The 22,936-nt window shown below is 36.5% G+C and overlaps 1 protein-coding gene across 3 annotated transcripts in view; it reads right to left on the bottom strand.

Annotated features, from left to right (window-relative positions):
- Positions 1 to 22,936, bottom strand: part of Graf (GTPase regulator associated with FAK) — a 329,103-nt gene that overhangs the window by 29,367 nt on the left and 276,800 nt on the right. For all 3 annotated transcript variants that reach the window (XM_081739156.1, XM_081739155.1, XM_081739157.1), the window contains exons 14-19: positions 19,495 to 19,600; positions 15,291 to 15,450; positions 13,233 to 13,451; positions 4,397 to 4,667; positions 2,119 to 2,259; positions 1,304 to 1,355 (exon numbers count right to left, since the gene is read on the bottom strand). In XM_081739156.1, coding sequence (XP_081595282.1) covers positions 1,304 to 1,355; positions 2,119 to 2,259; positions 4,397 to 4,667; positions 13,233 to 13,451; positions 15,291 to 15,450; positions 19,495 to 19,600 — 949 coding nt within the window. The remainder of the gene's footprint in view (positions 1 to 1,303; positions 1,356 to 2,118; positions 2,260 to 4,396; positions 4,668 to 13,232; positions 13,452 to 15,290; positions 15,451 to 19,494; positions 19,601 to 22,936) is intronic.

The raw sequence follows: 22,936 nt of genomic DNA, 5'->3' as shown, positions 1-22,936 counted from the left end.
TTGATGCTAGCGGTGAAGGAATATTTTAAAAATCTAACGAAATCCATATTATGTCAGTAAATCTAGTATTATTTTACATACACAATAGCATAATAAAATAAAGCACAAATGTGCTACAGATATACTTCATACCATCTAAGAGACCATTCAATTACGATTTAAAAGAGAAATATATCTACTTTGACTGAAGGGTATGGAGGGGGGGGGGAAACAACTCACTCTTTCCTTTCTCCATACCATATTTCTCTCATCTATTTTTATCCTTGTTATCTTACCATTAAAGACGGAACTAGCTTGTTGTTCCGATACGTTTGAAGAATATTTAATCTTCCCACGGGACGATTTATTGGATTACTAACTAACTTTTGTTAATCATGAATCAAAAAACTGAAACACCAAATCTATTTACCAGGACTGCAGGTAAATATGAGGTTTCAGGTCTCAGATGCTACAACTATTAATATCCTATCCCATCATCTTTCCCGATTATGCTTCCTGTCATGTCAAAATACAATGAATATGCAGCAAACATACTGCAACATTCTCCGCATTGTCCCGGTAAGAATTACTGTAATATGTCCATTCACGATACTTATGCATAAGTACTACATTGAAGGAATGTTATGGTAAATAAAGTCACTGATCCAAGCTGCTGCAAAGCTCCCCCCCCCCCCTTTCTTTTTTCTTTCAAAATATGAATGACCAACTAATAAAATCCTCCAAGTTCCGTAATACAATGCTCGTTATATCAGAAATCGAAAGAAATCCTACGTATTCATATGTACTATCTTGTAAATGCAATCCTATTTAAGCATAAGCATATAGAATTTCTGATACTACTATTTGCATTAACTGTACAGTTTAAAAAAGGTGACTTTACTTTTATTTTTCCAGGAACTTTATATCCTTATCCTTAGATAAAATTGAATTAAATGAAAATATATAATATTCGAGTTACTATTTCTAAGACTTGAAGATACTTGATTGCAGCATAATGCCAATGGTAAGATAACACCTTTAGAATTATACATTTAACGCTTTAACAGTGTCCTCACTTGATTCAGCGAAATAGTGAGAGTAATCTAAAATATAAATATTGTATATACTTTAGAATATTATTTCTAAACAGAAGGAATCCATTCAAAAAATAGTTGTTAAATAGTACAGCTTAACGATATGTAAGTTCTACTTTTAAAATTAATACTCTAGGTCTCATTACATTCTATAAGTAACCTTCTATCAATAACGCACAGATGTATTTATAATTAATTTAACCTCACATTAATGAAAGGAATATACTTACATTGATTCCGGAGGTCGATAACTTGAAGCGTAGTGAATCGCCAATTTGTTACCTATAACAAGAAACAGAATAAGTATATGCTGAAATTTTGATTTTATTAGTTTTGTAACAATACATCTCGTATCAACGTTAACATTCTCAAAGACACCACCACTTAATTACTACTCGAACGAGCTTCCGAATGACAGACAAAAAATAAAAAATGCACGACATTCAAAATTCGATCCAGGGAGCGCAGTAGCTCAGTGGTAGAGCGTTCACCTCCGGTGCTTGGGGTTCCTAGTTCGCACCGTGTGGACTTTGTGATGGACAGACACCGTGCTCGTGGGTTTTCTCCGGGTTCCCTCGTTTCGTCCACTTTCTTCATTCCACCATTTCATTCATTTCTCATCTTTACCGTCTTTTTAGCCTCACCGGCATGATCGTGGGACGTAAAATTCAAAGATTTCATTTCATTTTTATTTTTTCAAAATTCGATCCAGTGTCTACATTCAAAACATCTCTGGCGGATGTATGACATATAATATTGATAAATAGAGGAAACAACGATAATTAGTGTGTTAAAAATCAGTTAATTCCTCCATTTTTCACTATAATGTATAATAAATCTAATATTCATTTAGCTCCTTTTAATTATATATATATATATATATATATATATATATATATATATATATATATATATAAGGGTATGAAGCTTTGTTGCCGACTGTCCATTCAACTCTCAGTTTCTGAATACTCAACACCGGCCGAACTTCAAATCTGCCACGACCTTAAATTCTTAAATGCAATAACACGTCACATCTCGCACCTACCTCTTGAAGTCTTCTGCGGTGATGTGACAGCATAGTTGTTGTGGTTGCTCATATCACGTGATGACAGAGAAGACATAGATTCATTGGAACTACTTGTACTGTTCTGAGCAAGACTCAATGGCTCTGTCTTTTCTGAATTCACTGGAACAAACAAGAATCACCATAAATACCAATTATCATTTCAAACAAACCAGATATAAACATATTTTCAAATTCTCAAGTCCCCGCTCAAATTTCCAGGTTTCCACCTACGGTTCTTCATATAAATACGAGGAAGGATCAGAAATTAAGATTACAGGGCCAATATTTCTGGAGTTGCGTCTGCTATAAAGGAATGAGGAGTGTACGGTAATTGTAATATGTAGAGCTGGCAACTGGACAGAGTTTCAGCCACCCGCATCTATGGCACTAGTTGTATGTAAACGCAAATGGCGACTTGTTCGGGAAACTGGTCTCGCAAAAAAGTCCGTCCCGTTGTTCGATTTCTGCGGGCGAAACATGTAACCGCGGCTGAAATTCACCGGCAGCTGGTAGAGGTTTACGGAGAGACTATAATGTCTCCTCAGCATGTCGCAGAATGGTGTCGAAAGTTCGCAGCTGATAGAGAAAACGTCACCGTCGAGGATCACAGTGGCCGACCCAGCACGGCATCAACAGATTTGAATACAGCTGGGGAATCATCGACCATTCTCCCTACAGTTCGAACCTCGCTCCAAGCTACTTTCACTAGTTCCTCCACCTGAAGGAGCACCTAGGAAGCCGTTGCTTCGCTTCAGACGAGGAGGTGGAACAATTCGTTACAATGTGACTGAACATGCAAGGACAGGATTATTACCAGGAGGAAATCTTTAAACTCATCCCACGATGCGACAAAGCCTCAACCGATATGTATATACTGCACTATCTGTTGACTGTATGAAATATATATACACGTTTCACTGCAGGCTTTGTAACCTTATTTTCTGATCACCCCTCGTCGTATTCAAATCACACACTCGAGACCAGAACAGATTTCACGAGTCGAACAAAATCCATCCTCTGCTACAACTTTATTTGTAAACAAATGTAAGAAGCTTCATTTGTACGCAATCGCAGGTATAGACTAATATTGTTAAAATTATTCGAACAAGTTTCATGTTATTCGAACAACCGAATATTAGTTTCCAACACTCGAATAATTATTCGATATTCGAACAATTGTTCGAATAATGGACTGGTGCTGGACCATTATGACAACCCATTATGACTAATGACTGGTCGGTCCTGGACCATTATGAACTATTATGACAACCTTCACAAATAAAACTTCTATTCCCCGTTGAGTAATTTATGCAATAAAGAACTAAAATTTCGTTGTACCTTAAGTGGCATTGATTACTTTGTAGAAATTAATTATTTGCAAACGTTGAGATCAAAAGGTCTGAATGTTACAAAATTTCAATAAGGAAATTGTCATGATTGTGGTTCTTATATATTCTATACCAGACAATAGAAAAAGAAAACTAATTCTAAGGATCTCCCTCGTGGCTAAGCGGTTAGCGTACGCACCTTTGGCGTGGGAGACCTGGGTTCGATTACCGACGGGAACTCATGTGGTTTGGATCCCACGTTAAACTGTAGGTCCATGTCTCATATAGTCTCGCTGCTGAACGGCACGCTAAACTTAAAATCAAAGAAAAAAAAAATAACAACTTAATCAAATTACAAAAGACCTCTTAGAACAATCATAGGTCAAACAGGTAAACAATACTCAACAGCGGAACTAATGCAGAATTTCTAAATTGTACTTCTTTTCGAGATGTTCTCCACGGCCAAGAAATGATGTCTTCATATCACATGCTTTCGCAATGAATACCTACTAAATCCTTCTCCTTAGGCTAGAGTCGGTGCCTTTGGTGCATGAGGTCTCGGGGTTGACAGGAGAGAACCGAACGCACTACAGTGGTTTATATCTTACTCCAAACTGTATATCTCGTCCTATATAGTCTGAGGGACATAAAAAAAAACCAATCAAACAAGTGATCAATTGCTAAAGAATAAATAGGACCACAAACACGTAGATTATTTTACTGTTATTTTGTATCATGATAACAATTCTCAGTAGGATTAATTATGCAATATTTCCGAAATCGTAAAAAATGGGTTGCATGTGGGTGGGACGGTGGTGACCACTCAACCTATAAAAATAAATTAACTGGATACGTTCTGTTCTAGTAAAAACATTTTTTAAATCAAAGATTGGCTATTTTTCTAGTTTAATAAAAAAAAATGCGCTTACTAATTGGGATATACTGGAATGCAGTCTTTTGTTTCGGATGTTGCTGACGAGGACTATGCGTGTGTGATCCCTGAGACATGGTATGCAAGTTACCCTCCGAATACGCTGTGACCCCTGCCGCTCGTATATTTGGCTGGTGTAGCGACGACGAACTGCTGCCATGATCTCGAAGGAAGGCAGTGTCACGTACAGGAACAGCTTGATGTACATTGTACATACTGGAGCTCATATTAACAGACAGCGGGCCGTCATAGTAAGACTTTATCACAGCCTGAAAAGAGAACAACAGATTTTAGAATTTGAGTACAAGGCAACTTAAAACATAAATATCGACGAAATTTGAAGAATAAAACAGCTTTACAAGTATGTACGTACCTTACACAAGGCGGCGTCGAGTAATGGAAGATTTTGATTTCAGTGTATCAGGGATTTCATTGTCAAGATTCTATTTTGTTCCATAATAATCTCATTTAGTAAATATGGATGAATGGTCAGAAGAAGAAAAGAAAACACGCTGCATTTATAGTAGAATCATTTTTTAAAAAAACTTGTTTAGAAGCCGCAAGACAGAGTTCCGACGTCACTTTGAACTTCGGTGTCATGATAAGATTCAGTCAGTTTACTTAATACAGATTTGGGGCATGAGAATTTTAAACCAACTCGTTCAGCACTAATCACGAGGCATCCAGGACGAAGGAAAACTTCCCGAACATCAAAGACTGTTTAGGCTTTTAGAACTTATTTCTTGCGGAGTCCACAGCGATCTGCACAGCGACATGCTTTTCCATTGGATTTGTCACGCCGCACTTAAGGAAGAATATATTTTCATGATACGCATTTCTCCTGTTATGAAATTTTTAACCTAGATTTTTATTGCGTGAGATGACCCAACAGTATCACGACACCGAATTGCACTTGGCGCAGACGCGCTGCTTGTGATAAAATCTGCCCCCAATTGAATTGGTTATGCTACTGCTGATATACTGGCTACAATATTCTTACCTTATCTTACACTTTGCAACTTTCTTTTCTTTTCGGGGTGGGGGGTGGGGAGGGTGACTCAGTGGTTGAGCGTTCACTACTGGTGCATGGGATCCCTGGTTCGATCCCAGCTTGCGTCAAGTGAACTTTGTGGTGGACAAACATCGTATGCGTGGGCTTCCTCGGGGTTCTCCCTAGAGCTCCCTCGTGGCTAAGTGGTTAGCGTACGCGCCTTTGGCGTGGGAGACCCGGGTCCGATTCCCGGCGGGAGCTCATGTAGTTCGGATTCCACGTAAATCAGTAGGTCCACGTCTCATATAGCCTCGCTGCTGAACGGGACGCTAAACTAAAATCAACTCAACTCAACTCGGGGTTCTCCCCTTTCCTCCCACTTTCTTCGTTCCACCATTTCATTCATTTCTCATAATCACCGTCTCCTTTAGCTTAGCCGGAGCAACCATGGGACGTAAAACTCAAAGATTTCATTTTATTTTTTCTTTTCCTTTCTTGCTTAGGGCTAAGCAAAATATGCTGTATAATGTTCCTCTGTCAAAGGAATTAAAAGAACTGCAACAGAATATTGGCACTGCCCTCGAAATCATACATCTCGAAATGCTTTCCACTGCATGAGAAAAACTCTATTATCGTTGTGGACTTTACTAATGTGACAACCGGTTTTTATAGTGAACCCTTGTAAGTGAGAAAATACTTCGGATAGTTGCCCTCTAATGACACCTCACGTCGGTTTTCCATCTTAAGTTTTAGGTACAGTCAACACTACGTACGGCTGTTTCATTTTTATGACTAACCCTCTCCAGAATGTTACACCAAAAAAAAGTAAATATACTATACATTGCTCTTAAGAACCTATAAGGATCAATTATAGATTCCCCCATCTTTATAAGAAGGATGTTCAACAGTTTATTTAACGAAGTACCTTCTCCTTGGGCAACAAAGTAGAGTCTATCAAAGAAGATCGAAACGTGTCTTGGTACTTGGTTCGTCATAGCTTGTAGTCATTATGTATCCATTATTTCGAGAGAGAATGGAGAGTGTTTAACTGTGGGTATACCAGTGGTGCTTCCCCCCCTTATGTCCATGACGCACCCCCCCAATTGTCTATCCGTAGGTGTTCTTCCATGAAAAAATCTTCTTTTCGATTAATTTTTACACTCACTCAAACATATTTATTTTGATTTTTAACCCCCCAAATATTTCAATGACGCAGTTTGCGTCATAGCCCCCGAGTATACAAACTGATCGTTCTGCCGTTTCACTCGTCTCAAGAAGCAAACTAACCCTCACGTTTCAAGAAAAAATGAAATCTTTGAGTTTTACGTCCCACTTTTATGCCGGTTCAGGCTAAAGGAGACGGTGATGAGTAATGAATGAAATGGTGGAATGAAGAAACTGGGAGGAAACGGGAGAACCCCGAGGAAACCCACGCACACGGTGTCTGTCCACCACCAAGTTCACTTGGCGGGGGCTGGGATCGAACCCGGGACTCCAAGCAGGTTTCAAAAAAAGGATTTAAAGGAAAAAAGAACATACGCTTCACTCCTACTAATAGATAATGGTACAGACATTTTGAAAGAGAAGAAGGTGTTCAGATTTTTTGAATATAAACGTAATTATTTAGAATATTAATATAAATGAATATACGCAGAATACTTACATTAATTACGCTACCAAAAAACATTTTCTTGACCAATTTATTGCACATCATACAGGTTTACTAGAATACATTTCTATAGTAACAACTCAATGACAAAAATAAGCAACTACAACAATGCCAACTAAAAATATTTACAAGCTTACAGACTTTAAGTTTGGTTCTAGCTTTTTCACTTTAACTTCCATGTTCGAAATAAATTAAAATAAATAGATAAATAAATAAATAAATAAATAATAATAATAATAATAATAAAGAAGAAGAAGAATAGCACAACATCTGTAGTTGTATCTGTCAAGACTTAATTTCTAACAGTAAATATTACAAGTATCGGAGGATAATAATGTGTACAGTCAGCTACAAAAGTTATTTTCGTTTAGTAAGTAACTTCAGAAGGGAAGGACAATTTAAGTATAGTTTTCAGTAAGCTAAAAACAATGTAATTTTCTGTACGTTCCAGTCCTACCATCAATATTCTCCCAAATAAATTTTACCAAACGGAAAGAATTTTTGTCGCTGACTGTACAACTGAATATATATCATATGCAATTAAGTCACAATTACACAGTTCTTGTATATATATATATATATATATATATACGGTATCCCTAAATGTAATTTCTAATTCTCCATGTACCCTTTTCAATCACAGCAGAAAGAAACCGGCTAGTCTATCTTCGTTCTACTAGTTTCTTCTAGGATATTTACTTCCATACTACGAGAAGCGTCAAGTCAATCCGAGACTTTTTATTTACAGGTTTAAAATCGAGTTCTAGAGGTAATGCATGCAGTAGGAACTAGCAGCTGTGTCCTGTTGGTGATATGCGGCGCTCATTTCGCACACCAGTGTCCAGAGACCGTTATTCAAGATGGCGGACAACTGTGTGAGTGTCTACACAGAACAGCGTGTGGTGAGGAAATTTTTAGTGAAGAAGGATATAAAACCAATTGAAATTTAAAGACGACTTCAGTCACAATACAATGATGAGACACTCAACACTGTAAGACGTTTGAATGATGCAAATGTGTCAAAGATGGCCGTACGTCTACCACTGACGTTCTCGACCCACAACAGTCATTCCCGGGAACATTCAGCGCGATAAACTGCTTATTATTGACAATAGTCGCATAACATGTGAAATTGCTAGGTGTGTAATCTTTACATAATAGGAATCGTTAGGAATAGTAAAACAATAAATTGACGATCATTTGCTGCTCCCAAAAAAAAAAAGAGTGCAAGCTGTGTTCCAAAAGAGCTTTCTACTTTTAAACGGCACAGAAGGCTCAATCTAATTTTGGAACAAAAATTGAGTATAATCCGCACACACATAAAATACGAAGTGTGTCAAATACATATTTTTCAAACTAGTATATGTCGTACGATAGTTTCCATTGCATATTTTCAGATCTACTTACGTTCGAAATTGATAGCGGAAAGAATATAATGGAATGTATATTCATTGGCTTCATTTACCTATATATATGATGATGTCCGCTTACCCACAAACACGTAAAAGCTATACAATAAAGCAAAAACGTCGAATATTACTATTTAATTTACAAGTAATGGTGCAAAAGCCAAGGAATAGAACTACAAACTCATAGGATCACCTTGACGCATACTACGAACTACTTGGATTGACTTGTAATGCGAACTCTTGGAGTAAAAATGGAACAAACTTAATAGCATTCGAAGGCGGGGCCCGTGTTCCCTTTAAGCTCTGTTAGCAAATGGAGGACTGCGGTGCTGTTACGTCTTCCGCCTATTTATCACCTGCTTGCGCTGTTGTTCGCCTGCTTAGATACACCCCCTGACGAATTGAAGTCTGCACTGGATTGAAGGACCAAGTGATCTCCACCGTTTGGACTTCGGAAAGAATTACTTGGAGGTTAACATTTTCATTGAAGCAGGCTGTCCTAGGAGGTTCAGACATACTGACAAATCTTTCTATGCCGAAGCCTTCCAGGCGTTAGTAAAACGCTGGGATAAATATATAATTGTAGTAGGAAATTATGTGGATAAATAACTGCAAATTTCACTCCTTGATATATAGCTATATATACTACAAAAAATCCCGGATTGATTTGAATGCTCCTTGTAGTTTAACGACAAAAATTGACGAATGTTAATAATAATTAATTAAACTTAGCACTTATTGCATCATCTTAGAACGTTTCTATACGGTTTCGGCAGAATCGTCTGTGTGGTTCTTTACTGGAAAATCACCTCACATCATAAAATGAAATGTAATTTTGTACATTTTCCAGCAAAGGTACATAGATTTTCCAGTGAAGACAAAGTCAGGCGAATCTGCTGAAGCTTTATAGGAAAATTCTAGCAAAATATTCAGTTTAATCAATTATATTTGTTTTCAGTTGATTTACCGATTGGGTTATTACATAGAATTCTATAGCTTACTTATGCGATGAAACACAAATGGGTTGTGAACTGGTTTATGCTAGCGATTGTGATCTATTTTAGGAATGCAGCTCAAAGATCAAGTCTGTTCGTTACTAGTAATAATACACGAACAAACCTTAGGACGATACATGTTTGGGCATAAAGATGTTATTTTTCTTTATAAAATGCTTCCCGCAATACATGTTGCTTCAAAAATAAGCCTATTTTATTGCAAGTTGATTTGCTAACAATAATGTCTTCTGAATAAGGTGTCCAATACCGAACAAGTATTCTCTGTTAAAGCTAAAGGAAAAGAAAACACTTTTGCTCGTGCTGTATTAATAAGTCAAAATGTCAAGTCAAGTCAAAATCAATAAATCTGTGCTGACAGATATGATCTTCTTAAGATGACCAACCATATTCACAACATATCTTCACGTGTTTCATTTGAAAATAAAAGGTATTTAGAATAAACAAGAATAGATAAACCTGATCTTTTAACTTGTATGCTAATTGACTGAAAAAAAAACTGTTAAATCCATTATCGGCATTTTCAAGACAAACAAGCAAGACTTGAGTTGATTTTGAGTTTAACGACCACTTCAGCGGCGAGGCTATATGAGACGTGGACCTACTGATTAACGTGGAATCCAAACCACACGAGCTACCGGGAATCGAACCCGGGTCTCCTACGCAAAAGGCGCGTACGCTAACCGCTTAGCCACGAAGGAGCTCACAAACAAGCAAGGACTGAGGGTTAACCCATATTTACTTTTTGTAACGGATTTCGATGATATTTATAAATAGTAGTTAGTTAGTGTCAATAATTGGAAATAGTTTGAATAGCGAATTGGAATGGTGAAAATAGTTTGATATTTCTAATGAGTGCATCTGTATGGGGGTGGGTTGAAATCGATCCTCTGGGAATATAGTGGCTAATTCTCTGGGTCGTTTTCGGCCTCGTGGGAAGATATGTATAGGTGGGTCGAAAACGACCCCATGGTTTTATAGGGGTTAATTAGTAATGATAAAATGAAGTAATCTCTCTATATAAAAGAAAAGAACTCCTGAGTGAGTGAATGAGTGAATAATCAACATCGACGTCAAACTGCTTACGCTAGAAACTTGGAATTTTGATAGTGCATCGAATTTGTAACGTAAGGCACTACTAAGGAACGATTTTTGAAAATTCGACGAGGAAAGAGGGGGGAGAATAGGGGTGGCAATTATGATAATAAAATGTCCGTGTCTCTGAAGGGTAGATACATGAAATTTAGTATATAGACTTCTCATTTAAAGTAATTAGACATGTGTTTCAGTGTTTTTCGATATTTCCCCTATTCTCGGGAATCCCTTAGTAGAAAAATAGACGGAAAGAAAAAGGGTGGGATTTAGATTTCTACGCTTTCTATATCTATGGCCATGTAAGCCCGTTACGTTTGAGGAATGACGTCCCTCAGGAAGCACACTACTAGGGGAAAGGAAAGGAAAGGAAGGAAGCGACCTGGGACCTATATGTTAGGTACCACCCCGGTATTTGTCTGGTGTAAATGAGGAAAACGCAGGAAAACCTCATTCAGTATGGCTGGCCTGAAAAAGCTTTTTATTTTTTCGACCGAATGCCATCAGGAATCGAACCCGGGACCGCTCGTACCAAAGGCGAGAGCGTTAGCGACTACAGTACGCGGAGCTACAGAAAAAGGGTGGGGTTACAAGTGTTATAAGTGGATACCTATACCTCGAAATCCTTTACGGTTAGAGATACGATATTTGGTATTTAGACTTTTTATTTAAAATAATTAACGACGTGTTTCACCGTTTTTGTTTCTCTCAAAAGGGAACAAAAAGAGCGGGGCTGCAATTGTTAGAATAGGATGGTCATATCCCAAAATTCCTTAAAGCTAGACACATATTATTTGGTATTTCGACTTTTCATTTAAAATAATTAAAGGCATGTTTCAGCGGTTTTAGATATTTCCCCTATAAGGCAAGAAAAAAAGGGTATGTTTTGCAATTGTTAAAGTAAGATGGGCATATCTCGAAATTCCTTAAGGTTAGAGATATGAAATTTGATATTTAAATTTTTCATTTACAATAATTAAAAACGTGGCTCAGCGATGTTTAATGTTTCCCTTAGAAGCGAAGAAAATGGCAAGAGAGAAAGAAAGGGGTTGGGGTTGCAACTGTCATAATAAAATGATCATATCTCGAAATTCGTTAAGATTAGACACACATTAGGGATATCAAAATTGATATATAAATTCCTTATTCAAAAGAAGTGAAAATATGTCACAACATTTCCGGAAATTCCGCTGTTAACAAGAGATGGAGGGAGGGGGGCATTTCTATTTATTTATTTATTTATTTTTTTTTAATACATAAAATGACTTCGAGGTTGTCAGTCTTATCATCAAGGGAAAACGGCTCATCCATTTTTGAATACAGTTAGCACTTGGGCCGAGATGGGTTTTTATCACTTCACTTTGATCGAAATGTGAAAAACGTTAAATTTTTCGGAAATAATATATATATATAAACGAATTCTCGCCGCGCAAAACATGGAAGCAAAGGTTGAAGCATGAGGTGCGAGGTCGTAGGCCGAGGAAATACGAAGGCCTGGGAGCACTAGCCGACGGCTAGTATTAAAGTGTATAAGAAATACACTAACCTATTTCCTAACATACACGAGGTTTCTTGCAGATGTTTAACAAGCTCACAATATACATATTGTATGTAACTGTACTATCAACTGTCACGAAGGTGTTGAATTATTCCACACTTTGTCCTGACTACACATGACAAGAGTTGGATTCCTCTGAAAACACTGAAAATACAGATGTCACCATCATCATAGGTATTCTGCCATTTTGGCAGGTCACTTGCTGCAACTGAGAAGCTTGTTTCTCGGTCTTCCAGTAACCTCTTTGTCCTCACGTATGAATTCTTTGTTTTGATATCATCCATTAATATCGTCTCCTTTGTCTCCTCTCTCTATTTCCTGCTGCCATACCCTCTAATACGTCTCTCATGATACAGTTCCTTCTTAGCCAATGTTCCAACCAGTTTCCCTTCCTAACACCCTCTCATTCGTTTCCCGCTCGACCCAGCTAATTCACTTCATATTTCTCCACACCCACATTTCAAACGCTGTCAGTCGTTTTTCATTGGTTTATTTTTATGTCATTTTATCCTATCCTCATTTACTCTTAATTTTTTTTTTAGCCTTTTCTGCAAGTTTAGTGGTTAGCGCGTCCGCCTTTCGTACACGTGCTTCCAGGTTCAGTTCCCAGTGAGAAAGGATTAAATAGAAGACAAATTCTGACCAAAGCATACACTGTCTAACAAATAATAGCGTTACAGTTTCGGCAAAATGTCTTTGCCGAAAATATAATGCTATTATTTATTAGATAACATACGCTTTGGTCAGAATTTATCTTTTATTTTATACAAAAACTTCCACAGCTAGAATGAGTGATATTCAAAAAAGATTAAAATTTGAACGCATTTTGGTGATTCGAATTCCATCTTAAACTGTAAGTCCACGCCTCATATAGGCTCGGTGCTGAAAAAGTACGTTAAATTTCTAAAATTAAACCAAAATTTCATTTCTTATGTGTCTGTTTCGAAACCAAGTATAGTGCATTTCGCGAAAATCTGGTAGTTTACATTCCATTATTTACCTCATCACGTAATAGAAATAGTTGGTTGGTTTTTGTTTATTCCCGTCAAGCAACTTACATAAATAATATAATATGCATTTATTTAAATTTCTATGTACTTACATGTGTCACAGGTTGTCCACCAGTATGAAACTTATTCCCCACCCCACGCACTACATGGACCTGGGAGGGAGGGGGAGGCGTTGACTGAGGGGAGGAACGTGAGAAGGACGCGTGATTCGATTGGTTGTTGGCAGTGACTGGTGGGGGAGTGACTTGAGACCTTTGCATGTGACTTTCCCGCTGTGGCACATCGCAAATTTCAGGTTTTGATTTAAAGATCTGAAACGAAAAATATATATGTATCTATAAAATGTCAACGTAACATACATCAAACAATTTTTAATTTGTTAGTATCTAAACAATGACTGACTATAGTGATTATAATTATATTAACCACTGGAATACTTGTAATGTTTTGTTATTTTTAAGAATTATTTTTAAAATTATATTAACGTTCTTCAAACTTTTCACTTACATATATAATGTAATATAAAGTTGTGTTCAAAAACAGTAACCACCTATTTCTCTTTCAACAGACCTGTACTCTTATCTGTACGTGGAATTTAAGAAACACTTAATTTTCTTTACTTGTGAGAGACTATTATTATATTACACCGTCCTCAACATAGCTGCCAGAATACAGCTCCTTCAAAAACAAAGTGGACTTCTTTTTTTTTCTTTTTTTTTTCTTTTTTTTTCATAGCTGTGCTTCATAATACTTCACTATTTACAGGGTGAAAGGTAGCTCCACCGAAAATCTTCGGAAGGCGAATCCTTATGCTATTCCCTATTTTAATACAACATATATGCATCCTCCTTTCATCATAACTCTCTCAATGAATAGTAGTATAATTTGCTTTAAAATTGTCCAATTAATGAAGATAAACCTGCATATTTGCATGGATTGTATACGAATATAAACAATTGATTTCAAGTTATTTGCACTGAGTATGACTAAGATATCAGCACAATTCGTAAGATGTTCTAGTAGTTCTGTAGAAATAATTTTTGCACAATACCTAGGCAGTGTTATGAACGAACAGTTATTTTGTAAATCAATTATGGTATTTTTTTAAAATATGTGTTTTTCAATTTTTTTTCTATTTATTAACAAAGTTCTAGTGTAAAAAGGCTATGTATAAACACGATATGTACAAGTCTGAATTAAAACTTGTGAGTATTGAACATCACAAGGATTCAAGCTTTCTCCTAAAGTATTCTGTACAGTGTGAGATGACTAAATAAAATACTTCGTGAAATTTCTTGGCGTATGAACTTTAATATATGAGGTGTAATTGGGAAGATTTCAAACAGGTGACGCCACTGTTTAAGAGGAGTAGACATAATTGCTCGTTAGCCTGGAAGCGGTGGCTTGGTGTGATGTTGATACGAGCTGCTAGGATCACTACAGTATCTTTGTTTAGTACAGCATAGCAACCTGTTATGTGCGGGCGTGTGTCGTGGCGTATTATTAATCGCGCAAGATGGATGGAAAACTGGAACTACTCGTTATCGGTCAAGGAATTTTTGGTCAAATTCAAAATTCCTGTTTCCACAACCCCCCTATTCCTCTGATTTGGCCCCTGCTAACTTCTACCTGTTTCCTAAATTAAAACTGTCGCTGAAAGGGACGAGATTTCACTCAATTGAAGATATCCAGGTAAATACGGAGGGAGTTCTTCACACCCTTATGAAAGATAATTTTCAGGAATGCTTCCAGGAGTGGAAAGACCCTTGCTCTGAAGAAGATCAATCGCAATAGCATGTAAGTAAAAATAGTAAGTAATATTTTTAAATTACAAGCTCAGTCTTAAAACTTTCTTACGACACCTTGTATATTTTTAATAGATATTTGATTTAAACTTGCATTATCATGATCCCTAACATCACATAATAAGTTTAAGCTAGGAGCGAGTTTTAGACTTATATTCAATTTGTGTCCTAAAATGGCCAGAAAGACTGTATTTTATTTGTTTTATGCAAAATAAATTCGGTTTAAATTATAGATTTAAAAAAAAATCGATTTAAATCAATTAAACCTGCTCATGAATAACCACAAATTATACCCAAAATAATATGACCGTAATAGATACTATATTCTAGCATCTATGTACTTACTTTCTCATAATTATCGATGAGAATTTCTACGACGACATTACAAAACTTAATGTCCATTATGGCTGCTACTGTCTCTTCTTCTGGACGTAGCAACGTTGGACCAAAACACACCCCAAGATTACTAACGCTCATGAGGTTTTTATCAGCCTTATCCGCAACTCTGGGAAAAAGAAAAGAGAATATTTAAGCACCAAGCGATATAGCGTGGAAAATTTTAGAAGTATGTTGGAAAGACTGTAAATTAATATAAGCATGTACTCAACTCACTGAAAACACTATGTAAAGTCACTATAACCATTGTATTTTGAAAAAAAAGGTCGTCCAAATTAAATGAATTCAGGTAGGAGTAATTTATTGATTCTGTAAATACAGGGTGTATCAAAAGGAGTTTACAACTTTCAAAATTCATGTTGATTTATTCATTTATCTTACAGACATGGTTTTGGTGTCATTTTGTAGCAAAATACATCAAACTTTGACTCACATAGCTAGTTCACTAGTACAGAAAGAAGCCACTGCTAGCGCTAGCGGCAGTTGCAGCATAGATGGTTGCCTTTACTGGTCTCGAGCGTGCTAGCCAAGGATCTTATAAAATAGAGGATCTGCCCTTACAACAAAATCTTGAAGCCATACGTCACAGTTTCGCCACCCCTACTCTGCCCGCTCCACCCAATAGGATCGCAATGTTTTGAGCCAACAATCATGGCGGAAACGAAAATAGCCAATCAGACGATGGCGGAAACGAGAGTAGCCAATCCGACGTGCCGATGTTCGGTTGTTTTTTTGTTTTTTGGCTTCATCGATTTAATAGGATGACGATACTAGGGATGGCCAGAACCGGTTCCTGGTGGAACCGGTTTTCGGGTCTGAACGGATCCGGTTTTTCGGATCCAGGTATGAAACCGGTTCTTCGGATCCAGATCTAGAACCGGTTCTTCGATCCAGGTCTGGAACCGGTTCTTCGAATCCAGGTCTGAAACCAGTTCTATGGAACCGGTTCTGAAAACCGGATATCCAAGAACCGGTTCCTCGCGGAACCGGAACTTTGTGGCCATCCCTAGACGATACACATGGGCAGATCTTCTATTTATAACATCCTTGGTGCTAGCTGTGTGTTTTGGTTTGAAGAGTCCAAGTCTGTGACAACTGTACAAGTAATTTTCATACATTTCGTACAAAGTATGGTAAAGATCCTCCCAGTAGGCCTACTATTTATTAGTGGCGTACGTGTTTTATTTAAACTGGATGTTCAGTAAGGTACAACAGATCTCCAGATCGTCCCCGTGCGCTTGAAGACGTTGTGGAGCAAGTGAGACTTCAGATGGGATGTGTGCCATATCAATGGAAGCCATATTGAACCTCTTTAAGTATAAGGTAAAAAATCTTATGTATTTTGCTACAAAATGACACCAAAACCATGTCTGTAAGGTAAATAAATAAATCAATACGAGTTTACAAAGTTGTGAAGTTCTTTTTAATATACCTTGTATAACTTATGAGATGCATGCCTCAATGTAACAGTTATCTATTTCTATGTAACACTATTAACAAGTATACAGTACAGTAAAACCTCCCTTAACGGGCACTTCCAGAATACGGACAGATTATTTCTGTCCCTGCAAAAAATACAAGCAGTACTACCGAACAGAAATTTCTCATTCTGAACACAAACTTCTTCATAACAAGTAGGAATAACTCTTCAGTTCATACGTATTTGAATTCGGTACAAAGGGGAGAAATTCGTTCATCACAAAATACGAATGACATGATTGTTGAGAAACTTTTAATTAGTTGGATAGAAAATGCTTTAAAAATTTAAAGTAGCCTAGTAACGTTATTGCGCTGTCGGAGACAATTAAAGGGTTTTGTTGATTTGTTGTTAAGGAGATGGCTACTTAAAAAGTATAATGTAACCTTTTTATCTTGGGCAAATACGTTTATTTTGTTGTGTGATTGGAAAGAAGATTATTAGTTCTGTTTTAGAGGTTTCCAATGTCGAATTTGGAAAATGTAAGAAGAAATTGTATCATGAGGGACGTCCTAGAGGGTATGGTGGCGGGAAAGAGAGGGAGGGGGCGAAGGAGACTACAATTAATGGATGATATAAAAACAGAAAGATCATACGCGAAGACGAAGAAGTTGGCGGAGGACCGTGGAGCATGGAAGCTTCTCAGCTGCGGCAAGTGACCTACCAATAAGGGCAGAATACCTATGATGATGAATGTCGAATTTAGTAATTTATGGTACCCAAATAAAGAAGTAAACTGGATTTGTTATGAATGCTTATCGTGGTAATATTACATGACATTTACATGTCTATTGTCTGTTTATGAAATTAATTAGTTCTGTTTTGTCCTACTGATGAGTGCAAGAAGAGAACTTAATTTATTATCAATAATAGTGAACCAACACAGAAAACGGTTTGCAAACTGAACTTAATATTTCTCTGTTCAGATACATTTTCGGTATTTAATAATGTTGAATGTTCCTACCGTATTACATTTACTTTCAGCATGGGCACTATGCGAATTTAGAGGTTTTTTGGTTATTTTTATTTTTGTTTAATTTTTTCCTACACACTATTATATATTCATTAGCTGCACAACACTGGTTTTAAAATTTTTAATCCAGCCCGTTTGTGAGTGGCGGCCATTCTTGTTGAGCACCAAATGCCAATTAGTAACTCTGAAAAAGCCAGTGTAAACTTGTACACCTCAGAACTGTATTATTCGCAAAAACTGCAACAAATACAGTTTTCTTGAGTGCTTTCTGTTCCTTAATTTTGTCTATTAGCATGAAAAGCCTTAACTGAATCCCAATAGGCAAACAGATAATAACTTCAAAGTTATTCTTGTTGTTAAATCTGATTACACCATTGAGTTTGTCTTAAAATTCTAGTCCTGTTTCATACATCACATGACCCCTTCCTACTTAAACTTTTTGAGCGAGATTCAAACTGGTGGACGGCGGCTGTTCACCTGACACGCACCATAAAGGTTCTCCTTCGGCCTGTGTTCCTACAATTACCAATGCCAGTTATCTGCACTCGCTTTCATTTTATAAGAGGTGGTAAGGGACTTTTGACTCAGTTTACATTATCACACAAGCTCACAAGAAAGAAGAAAAAAAAAGAAAGAAAAAAAAACTTAAGTACGAAATTAAACATGTCCAGTCTCGATCTCCATTCAACAGCTTATTCTTCGAATTTTATTTTATTTTATTTAAACACATTGCTGTATGTGGCCATGTTCATGAAGGGATTAACTTGCTTAAGCAATAAAACTGATTCGGTCATTGTAAGCTTAAGAGGTTAGGCATCTGTGTAAGCGGAAGATCGCTATTCAAGATCTCGTCAAATTAGTGACCAAACTTTCTCCAAAATATTCTACACATACAAATATGATAAAGAAGCATATATACGGCTTGCGTTGTTATAAAATCTAAATAGTGTACAGTTCGTCGAATAGAAATAATTAGGACGATGTTCACTTACTATTTTCATACACCTACTTTGTTTACAAACGATTCTGAAAAGTTTTTCGAAAGAAAATTTGAATTTTAAAACTGGCAAGAAAAACTTTCTTCATCTGGTGCAGAATAAAATACTTTTCTCCTTATTGTTACATATTAAAAATTTAAAATAATTTCTTCCTTAATCGAAACCTAGCAACAAATTGTGAGTAATAATCAATTTGCGACAAAAACAATTATTATGCATCTAAGAGAGCTTTTCAACAATTGTTAATATAAAATGGAGCTCATCAAAATATATCAAATTTAAACAAATGTACAAAAGTTTAAAATATCAAATAAATAATTAATTTCTCTACTTATACAAGAGAAAATCACCACAACGGATTTTATATTACCTGGGAATGATAAAGAAGTAAATTAACTAGGATTGGCAAAAACCATGGTTTATATTGAAAAAATTAGTTTTTTTTTTTGGTTTAAACCAGGTTTTTTGGTTTAAATAATTTGCTCTATGTATTTATATCACATATGGACAGAAATAAATTTGTTTCGCCTTGGTGTTCTAACTTTACACAGTAAACATGTTCTGCTCAGCACATATGTTTCGAAATAATCACAAATCTACTAAATAAATACGGCGCAGAAAAATACTTACATTGATTACACTATTATTATTTTAAATACACTTTTTTTTTTTTTCTTTGAAAAATGAAATTGTCATTTGCGTTACCTTCTTAAATGTTGAATCAGAATGTCTAACATCCTGAAATTTTGTTCCGGTAACCTATGAACTAACGTGTGTACGTCGTTTACTCTTAAAGCCACGCTTTCTTGCTCTGTAACGAAATAGAGAATAACAAATTTAGAACTTGAAGAATATACATATATATGCATGCAATAAAACAAAGATAACATTTACAGTAATAACCGTTTTTCTAGTAAGTACACAGTAAATCGGAAAAGTAACGAAACTTTTTTTTTCTTTACAGATAACCACTAGTTCACCTATTGAAGCAATAGATCATCGGAAAGCTAGATATCTGCTCAACGAAACGAGACCACAATCATGAGAATCGATTAACGGAGTGTCAAGTTACAGCAGAGAAAAATGAGTGTATTATATCAAAAACACACTGCTGACACTTCGTCACGATAAACACGATGGAGCAAACAGCTAATATTAAATTTTGTTTCAAGTTACGGTAGGTAAGTCTTTACAGAAACACTGGAAATTATGAAACAAGTGTATGGTGATGAGTACTTATCTCGTACACATGTGTCGAGTGGTATATGCGATACCGGAACAGTCGTGAGTTTTTTGAAAACGACCCAAAGCCAGTCGGACCGAAAAACAAAAATCGCGATGAGTTGGTGGAACAAGTGCATGAAATAATCATTCACGATGCGAATTCGACTGTGCGATTGATGGCGGAGGAATTAAATACGACAAAAGAAATGATTCACGAAATTTTGACAAAGGATTTAAAGAAACGGAAAGTCTGAGCTCGATTTGTTCCGCACACCTTAACTGACGACCAAACACTTGTTCCACCAAAATCGTGATTTCAAATGAAATGAAATGAAATGTTTCCGTTTTACGTCCCACGGTTATGCCGGCTAGGCTAAAGGAGACGGCAATGATGAGAATTGAATTCAATGGTGGAATGAAGAAAGTGGGAAGAAACGGGAAAAACCCGAGAAAACCCACGCACACGGTGTTTGTCCATCACAAAGTTCACTTAGCGCGAGCTGGGATCGAACCAGGGACCCCACGCACCAGAAGTGACCGCTCTATCACTGAGCCACCACAGTCCTGGTTCAAAAAGGAATCCAAACAAAAAGCCTACTGGAAAAAGTAAACAGTGAGGTTTGTAAAACATTGCAAGAAAATAAAACTAAGCGACGCCGCACATGTAATAATATTTGCTCCTTTATGCCAATGATCTGCTGAGAATGTTTAACTCAGTAAGTCAACGGCATTAAGAACTACCTTCTTTGGCTTGTTTTAGACATAATATGTGACACAAATATTTACAATATACAAAAGAGACTAATAATAATGTTAACTCCCAATAAAATACAATCAAGGCACTGTTACAACGGCTAAATATGTAACTTTTACAATGTATACGTATTTTTGTTCCAAACAAAATTATGTATTAAATTCTGATTCATACTAACATATCACTAGCATTACCAATCATATACCATTATATAGTTTCAGATCAACAAAAATTCAAGACCCTATGCACAATACAACAAAACCGTATAATGGGCTTATAAAGTCTGCCAAATAAGTGCAAATAAGAATTTTAAAAAGCAGGTTATATGGTGGTCACAAAGTCCCGCTGTCCCTTGATAAATGCTAATGTAAGTTTTCCCGTTACTCCTTTATAAATGCTAATGTAAGGTTCCATTGTTTCAGATGTGTGAACGATCGCTAATATTTCCAGTTACAGTATTGAAGAACGTGTTATTGCAAGTTGATGGGTGTATGAGAGAAACCAAGACACTGGCAGAAGTGAGTGCAGATTTTCGGACAAGATTTCAACGAGATCTTCCCGCGAAACAAACACTTTTATCACGAAAACAGAAACTATTCGCCACAGGAAGTGTGAAGCATAAGGAAAGAAGTGGCAGACCGTCCACATGAGCCGAAACAAATTTCGTCGCGGGGTCCGTGGAGAGATCGCCGCAGAAGTCGATGTGTAAGCGATCTGCAAAACCGATTATACCCCGGTCGACTATGCAAAAGCACATGAAACAAGACCTAGGCCTGCACCCATATCGACTTACTCCCGTGCAAGAATTATCGGACGCAGGCATGGAAATGAAAAATGAAATGAAATCTTTGAGTTTTACGTCCCACGGTTATGCCGGTTAGGCTAAAGGAGACGGTGATGATGAGTAATGAATGAAATGGTGGAATGAAGAAAGTGGGAGGAAACGGGAGAACCCCGAGGAAACCCACGCACACGGTGTTTGTCCACCACAAAGTTCACTTGGCGGGGGCTCGGGCGCAGGCATGGATCGGAGAGTGGAGGCATATTCGGCACTCCTTCGTCATGAGAATGGAGGTCGACAGACTGATTCTTTGGACACTTAATGTTTCCTATCTCAAAAAAACTTCTCGAAAGCATTGTTGTTCACGTCATTCAGTTCTTTCCGTGTAGTTATTTACGTACGTTTAGTGGTTTATGTTACTTATTTTCAGGGGTAACGGGACTTTGTGGCCACCCTCTAGATTATTATAAGCTCACTTGTTTTATAGCAATACCTTCAATCACATACTCGTAAGAAGAATACATATGCAGTACAACAATACATGTGCTCCTTATGTACGTGTACCTTGTGAACTGGTATTGTTCAAGTAATATATGTCATTATGTTAGAATTAGTATTACGCTCTATAAAATAAGTACACTACGCTTTTACGAACCCATATACTCAGTTAAGCTTTAAAGACTCTTAATTACAAGGTATGATCAAAAAATACGGTGAATAATTTAATTAGAAACAAAGTAATAAGCTTACATGGAATTTCATTTAATCTCCTTCAGGTGAATAATTTTATTAGAAACAAAGTAATAAGCTTACATGGAATTTGATTTAATCTCCTTCAGGTGAATAATTTTATTAGAAACAAAGTAATAAGCTTACATGGAATTTGATTTAATCTCCTTCAGGTGAATAATTTTATTAGAAACAAAGTAATAAGCTTACATGGAATTTGATTTAATCTCCTTCAGGTGAATAATTTTATTAGAAACAAAGTGATAAGCTTACATGGAATTCCATTTAATCTCCTTCAGGTGAATAATTTTATTAGAAACAAAGTAATAAGCTTACATGGAATTTGATTTAATCTCCTTCAGGTGAATAATTTTATTAGAAACAAAGTAATAAGCTTACATGGAATTCCATTTAATCTCCTTCAGGTGAATAATTTTATTAGAAACAAAGTGATAAGCTTACATGGAATTCCATTTAATCTCCTTCAGGTGAATAATTTTATTAGAAACAAAGTGATAAGCTTACATGGAATTTGATTTAATCTCCTTCAGGTGAATAATTTTATTAGAAACAAAGTAATAAGCTTACATGGAATTCCATTTAATCTCCTTCAGGTGAATAATTTTATTAGAAACAAAGTAATAAGCTTACATGGAATT

The sequence above is a fragment of the Thermobia domestica genome, chromosome 14, assembly GCF_964235325.1.
Source record: "Thermobia domestica chromosome 14, izTheDome1.hap1.1, whole genome shotgun sequence".
Taxonomy (NCBI): domain Eukaryota; kingdom Metazoa; phylum Arthropoda; class Insecta; order Zygentoma; family Lepismatidae; genus Thermobia; species Thermobia domestica.
The sequence above is the reverse complement of the archived record's forward strand: the minus strand, read 5'-3'. Positions and strand labels throughout refer to the sequence as shown.